At 41.4% G+C, this 6,798-nt stretch overlaps 1 protein-coding gene across 3 annotated transcripts in view; it reads right to left on the bottom strand.

Annotated features, from left to right (window-relative positions):
* Positions 1–368: 368 nt before the first annotated feature.
* Positions 369–6,798, bottom strand: part of arhgap36 (Rho GTPase activating protein 36) — a 68,987-nt gene continuing 62,557 nt past the window's right edge. For all 3 annotated transcript variants that reach the window (XM_028038974.1, XM_028038977.1, XM_028038975.1), the window contains exons 9-12: positions 6,130–6,300; positions 5,910–5,998; positions 5,593–5,819; positions 369–3,066 (exon numbers count right to left, since the gene is read on the bottom strand). In XM_028038974.1, the coding sequence (XP_027894775.1) occupies positions 2,738–3,066; positions 5,593–5,819; positions 5,910–5,998; positions 6,130–6,300 (816 nt within the window). In that variant the 3' untranslated portion in view covers positions 369–2,737. The remainder of the gene's footprint in view (positions 3,067–5,592; positions 5,820–5,909; positions 5,999–6,129; positions 6,301–6,798) is intronic.

The raw sequence follows: 6,798 nt of genomic DNA, 5'->3' as shown, positions 1-6,798 counted from the left end.
TTCAATAACACACAATTATCAAGTGATATTTTTGTATTTCTTTCGTATGTCGGCCCTAGCATCCAAACACCGGGCTTAGCAGGTTTTCTGGGGGAAACTTTGTGTATTTATTAATTCCTTTCTTTTTGTTTTTGCCTCATTGAGAATCATCGTGCTCTAAAGTGGATCTGTAAAGCGCTCTTCCTTCCTGTTAAGTGACATGTGATTTTCTGAAGAGTTTTACTTTATCTTTGTAACTCGCACCACGTCTGTCGCACGTTTGTTTCCAAGCCAAAAGCTCGACTTGAACTCCAGGAAAGTCTTAAAGACGAGGACTTGGTAAGTGAATCCCTCTTCTTTGTGTTTGCATCAAAAAAGCACGAAAGAGACAGCATTCAGCAATACTTTAATAGGTTATACAATGGTATAGAAAAACAGACAAAAAGAAAAATAGACAATTTCCTCTACAATGAATTTAAAATAAGAGGATCACCTGCTTAGGTGAAGGACAGGTTCTGTATGTGGGTCAGGAAAACAGGAACCGAACATCTGCTCAGCTGCTATGCACATGATGCACGCTGTGTTTGGCTAACCTGGTGATGATGTCATTTATCCACAGACTGGTCAAAACGGGAAATGCTGCCCTCTAGCTGTAAGAATATGACATGTTGCAAAAAGGACCTAAAGATACAAAGAAAATCTCGAGCGCTGTTGAGAACCGCTTCTCACATTTGAATTAATGAATACTATACAGTTCAGGTTCAAATGTTTTAAAGCCTCTTGTTTGCCACACTTATTGCAGTCACATTGATGATGTTTTAAAAATTCAACTTTTCCTTTTGTTCAATGAGGTTGGAGAAATCCCTCGGTGCAACAATTATTCATTTCAAGTAAGTATAACAAAGATGTTTTGCAATCCAAACTCCACTTTTAGAAGTTAATCAGAATGTGTGACAAATTTCAATCAGCGATCATGACGCTCTGCTTCCGCAGTTTAGATTTGTTTAAGCGAGAAAATGTGTACAGAAAAGTCAGCAAATAGCTACAGGAAAACGCCCCGCTTGCTAATACTGGCCAGTATCAGTCAGAGCAACGATGACAAAGTTCAAAACAACTTAAAACAGGGATGCTAAGTTCACCTCCCACCGCAGTTTCTTATGCGATGTATGTTGGCCTTAAAAGAATTTTTAAAAAGGAATTAGCAAGAAGTTAATCGCATATAAAGCTTTTAATCAAATCCTGAGACTTAACCTGTCAGGAGCTTACAAAGCCAAGACATTCTCATAATCCTTTGTAAATATAATGAAGCACATTCTTAACTCCATTCTTAATTCTAAATAATCACTTGATCTTTCAATCAGAAAGTAGGTCAGGCTGCCATCAGCTGGAGTCACTCCAAGATTCAGCATGCTGAGGTGGGGGATTCTTCATTGGCGCAGACAAAGCAATAGCATTGCGTAGCATGAATTAGCGTAATGGTATTTCATGATGGCTATGACGTTTGAGTAGCATGTACCTAAATTCTGCCACATACATGTGCAGCATGTATTTGACGTCTTTGGAGCTGCAACGCGACAGGAAATGGACGGAAACCTGGCTCGCTTTCAGATGTGCAGAAAGGTAAAGCTGATGCTTCATTAAAGAGTTACACTGATTTTCCTAAATTGTCACACAAGGAAGCATCATGTAATATTTTAAAATGCGTCCACAGCAGCTTCATTTCCATTACGAATGTGCGCAAAGCTTTATCGATGTTCGGGCTAATGTCGGAAAAACACAATTTAATAATTGCGGCGTTTCCATTAAGAAATGCAATTAAAATCACATGAATTTTAATTTTGACATGTTCATGCCACCAACCTCCCACCACTTCCTGTTCTCTTTTTAAAAAAAAAAAAACTTTTCCTGCCTCATGTGATGCGAAATAAAGCGTTTCCATTGCAGCTTGGTGAAATGCATTAATTTTGATACAGCCGGAAAACCACCTCATCCTAGAGCCAAAACGTCCCATCAAAAACCATCAGTTTCTTTTTTTTTTTTATTGACGTGTTTCCATCAAGCAAATTTATCTCCACTTCCAATTTGCGCAATTTTATGGTCAATGGAGGCACAGCTAGTCTGAACTAACCTCTCAGAAACTTACAAAGCTTTGACATCAGAATAAACCCAGTGAATGTAAACTTCTGAATTTGAAGAAAATTATAGCTTTGTCTTCATTATTTAGACATTCAGTAAACCTAAACCAGGAACAAATATTCAGATTTAACAAGAACGAAGGGAAGAAGACGGTGTGTATTTTTTATAACTTGTTAAATATCTGGTTTCAGCTGTTTGCGACGTGTTAGTAGAGGCCAAACAGCGGCTGGTATGTAGAGCAGAGATGTGTGTAAAGTCCAGATTACAACATATGTACATAAATCCATCCATTTCTAATAACACAGATTTTGGCCCCCATTTGTTCATGACTGAATGAGCTAATCACAGATGTCCTCATCAATGTCTTACACCACTTTAATGTTTTGAGAGAGATGCTTAATTGCTGTCATTCCTCATTTTTTGTGTATTGTATAGAAGCCAAAAGTTGTGCAACTTTGGCTACTTGGAATTGTTCAACCTAAGAAGTGGAGCGTGCGTGAGTCTCGTTCCTGGTTGTTGTTGTTTTTAAGATCTTTAACTGACCGTTTGTTTGGGGGATTCGGACAGCATCAACGCCAAAGCTTGTCCAGTTGTCCCTTTAAGCTCCTCCCCCTCCCCTTAGTCATACCACCGTCTCAGAGCCCGAGCTTTTTCCAGTAAAAAAGTCCCAGAAGTTGGCGGCCGATGACGATTTGCCCTCATCCTGCTGCATCTGCCTCACCCAGATGCTGCTCTCGGTGGAGCCGCTCAGGCTAGAGCAGCTTCCTCTGCCGCCGACGCCACCTAGAGTGAAGCTCATGGCGGCGCCCAGCGCGCCACCCCGCCGGTCCTGGGGGTCGCCGTCCTGGCTGTGCATCCTGGACAAGGTGGACGGCTGGGACAGGCTGAGCAGGTTGTGGTGGGAGTGGAACTGTCGCATGTGGCGGATGGACTTGGCGGAGCGGGCCTCACCTGCACAATCAAAACGCAGGAATGCTGTCAGTTATGCTGTTACTGCAGGTGCCGCCCTCCTTTCTTTTAAAGTGCCCCGCAAACGCTCTGACCTTTTCACATTTCGTCAATTTACAAAAACATTCGCGTTGCGTTATTGAGAATTATAAAGCTGGAGTAGAGCAAATCAATTTTATTGATTAATTGAACTTTTGGTAATTAAATTTTTAGAAAATGCGGATGAATTCCTGGAGTTTCCAGAGTCCAGGGGGATGTCAGCACGCCGAAGGCCGCCATCTTGTTTGACGTGCGTATTTTACAGCTTCCATTTATGTGGACTTTGAATTCAACTCAATGACAGAATAATAAAACCAGATAAAGTTGTTTTTTTTTTTTTTAATTTTCACGATAAAGTCATATTACCAGGATACTGTTGTAATATTAGAATGAATTAGTACATTTTCAAGAACTCCAACACAAAAATAACAAAAAATGTAATTGAATAATGTTGAGCGTTTTGTGAAGTTTTACTTATACCAAAGTATGACTTCAAATTATTACAGCTTCAAATTATTACCGCTAACCTGCACAAGTCCGCCACTGATTGTTGTTTTAAACATGCCAAACCCACAGGGGGCAGTGCAGCGCAACGCCAAAACCTGTGTCAGCCAATCAGATCGCTTCAAAAACAACCACGACGACTTCTTAGGAATTAAACATGGCGTTTTGTTAGTGGGACATTTTGAACCGCTTTTAAATGGAAAAGAAAGTTACGAAAACACAGCGGAAATACTGTCGCGGACTGTAACGCCCTAAATCTCCGTTTTCCCATCAACACACACAAACACTAACGCAGAGTTTACTCAAATCTCCGCTCGGTTCGTAGTTTTTTGTAAATAATTGTTTTCAGTTGTATTACACCCGGTTTTTATGTGGATGAAAATCCAAATCGGCTAAAAACGGGTTCGTTTTCCCAGATATCCGGCTACATGTGGAACTGAAATAGGATTTCTACTGTTTTCATTTTTTAAACTTCTATCTTGATTCTTTTCCGTAAAGCAAATGACAATAAATGGCTTAGTCTCCGCTAAAAGAGGAGTTTTTATTTAACATAATATCTCAATAAAACGCTCGAGTTTGTGGCTGTAACCACAACATGTCAAAACAAGATGCTGCGTACATAGAAAAACAACCACCTCTCTGACTTGCCACCGAGTGAAGCCAGATGGCGCTGTTGCCTCATTTATCTCATCGCAGTGTTACGACAGAGAAGGTTTAATGAGATGCAGAACAGCCACAGGATTAACTCCTGAAATCTCCCACCAGTTTAGAGAGGCTACTGGCTTTTTTTTTGTTGTCCAAGTCCAAAGCAAAATGCACATCTAAAAAAAATAATTTTAACATCCATCTAACTGGTTTGTCAATAGTCAGCAAATCTCCTGTGAACTGTTTTAAAAATCTACCAATAAACAGAAATGTGAAAGCATACAGATAAACGTCTATGTAAGGATTTCCGGAATTAAAACTATTAAGTAACCAGTCAGCTGTTGATCAAAATCATCCATCTTTTCTTTGACTGGCTCTGACTAGTGATTTTGGCCTGTTTGTTAAACACATCACTATTATTAACAAGCAGCATGTTCTACGATGCACTCTGGAGTTTAGTAGAAATCACTCAAATGGTTGAAATATAACACTAGATTATCTTGAAATTACTTCATTTTCTGCTGGATTTAAAACGACAGCCTTGTAGTTTTGAACACACTTTTTAAACCACATTTTATACCTCGAATATGATTTTATTTAACAAGACAAGACATCAGATCCTTGAAACCGTTTTTTAAATTATTTTTACAGTTACTAGCAGAGTCACTTTGACCCCCAAAAATGGAGGAAACTAACAGGGACACCGAGTGTACGGCGGCTGTCTCAGAAGATCACAAGCCTGGCATGTTTTCTGGGTTTGTGCTGCAGCTGGATGTGCTGCGTCAGGTCAGGTCGACCTACCAATCATCCGACAACAGGGCTCAGGTTGCATGCTGTGTTGTAGTTGCATGTTCACATCTTGTGCCTCGGCATTAAACATTATTTCATCAGATTCCCCACATAATTTATGTAAGCTTAAATGTAGAAACAGCTTCTTTTTTTTTCCCCCAACAGATTTATGTCTAAAACATTTTTCATGTCATTACCTGAAAACAGCATTTTGCTGTGAATGCGCCTGAAACAAACCAGCGGGTAAAACAAGTATTGAACACATAGAAAATTTAGCTGCTTGGCTGGTCTGTAGCTTTTTTTCTAGCTATGTTTTTTATTTTATCTGTTATTGTCACTAAACATGAATTCTGTCCTTGCCACGTTCCTAATCTTTATCCTTTAAACTTCTGAACTCCAAAATATTTGGGGGCTCGTCCGTGACCTAAACTTGGACTTCTCGCAGCCCACACAAGAATCGTTCCTCTTGAGATTTTGCATAAATGGACAACATAAATATAAAGTGTGTGAAAATTTGTTTCGAAATATTCAGATAGTAAATGAAACCAGTACCGAATCTCCCTTCTGGCCAGTTTCTGGTCTGGTTCAGTTTGAGGACGTTGAGGAAGACCTCGCTGGTCAGGCTGCCGTCGCCGCCGCTCCCATCTGGAGGGAAAAGCGGCGACGGCGGCTCAAGAGGGGACAAACTTCCGCTTGAGGCCCCCACTGAGTCCAAAGAGGCCCCTGTGTCCCGGCGACCCCCGGACTCGCTGCTGCCCTCTACCGTCAGGTGGCTGCCACTGTGAGCAAGAAGACAAGCTCAGATCGATGATTAGCAAGAGTCAGAAACTATTTGCGTCTGACCTGACAGTAGATCGGAGGAGACCTACCTGAGCTTCCTCCGCAGGAGATAATCGATGACATCCGGGTCGGTCTGGATCAGACTCATCAAGACTTCCTGCTGAAGCTCTGCAGACACCTGCAGGAACACACAGACCATCCAATCCAACTTAATCTAAAGCTTTGGAAGAGAAGAGTCAACCGAACATATTGGTGGTAAAATCTCCGTCTCTCCAACGTCTCTGATGATGGGTGTGATTCTTCTCGTACCGTGAAGAGCCTCCTGTAGTTCTGTATGAGCACCAGAGTGATGCTGATGATCGCCGTGCTGTCCTCGATGCCCATCGCCTGAGGACTCGTGTCTCCGCCTCCCTCCCTCTGGAGCAGGTTCGGCCCGAAGATCACGGCCAGGTTAGCCGCCGTCATCTTGTTACCGGGAATCTGCGGTGGAGTGATGGCGGTAAAGGTGGGGAAGGAAACAGCGGCTGCGTTTCCAATGACCATATAGTGGCACAAATTGGAATTATGAAAATACATTTGCTTAAAGGGAACATCAACTTAAAAAAAAAAACCTCGAATTTTTCAAAGAGGTTGTTCATCGGCTTTATCGAAATTAAGTGTATTTTCCAAAACTGCAATGGAAACACTTTTTCGCACGAGTCACGTGATCAACAACCTGATGAAAATGACAGGAAGTAGAAGGAGGGGGAAGGCATGACAGGATTTCTAATTTTATCACGTGAAAAAACGTAAGCATATGTGATTTTAACTTCTTATTTAATGGAAACACAGCAATTACAAAATTGTGGGTATGTGTGTGTGTGGGGGGGGGGGGGGGGGGGGGATTTCAGCATTAGCGGAAGTTTTCCACACTTTTTTAATGGAATGTAAAATGTCCTTTTGCCACTTTTTCTGCAAGAGCTAAAGCTTCGTAGGCCA

This window comes from Xiphophorus couchianus, chromosome 14, assembly GCF_001444195.1.
Source record: "Xiphophorus couchianus chromosome 14, X_couchianus-1.0, whole genome shotgun sequence".
NCBI lineage: Eukaryota > Metazoa > Chordata > Actinopteri > Cyprinodontiformes > Poeciliidae > Xiphophorus > Xiphophorus couchianus.
Note: the sequence above shows the minus strand (reverse complement) of the source record. Positions and strands in the feature narration are given on the sequence as shown.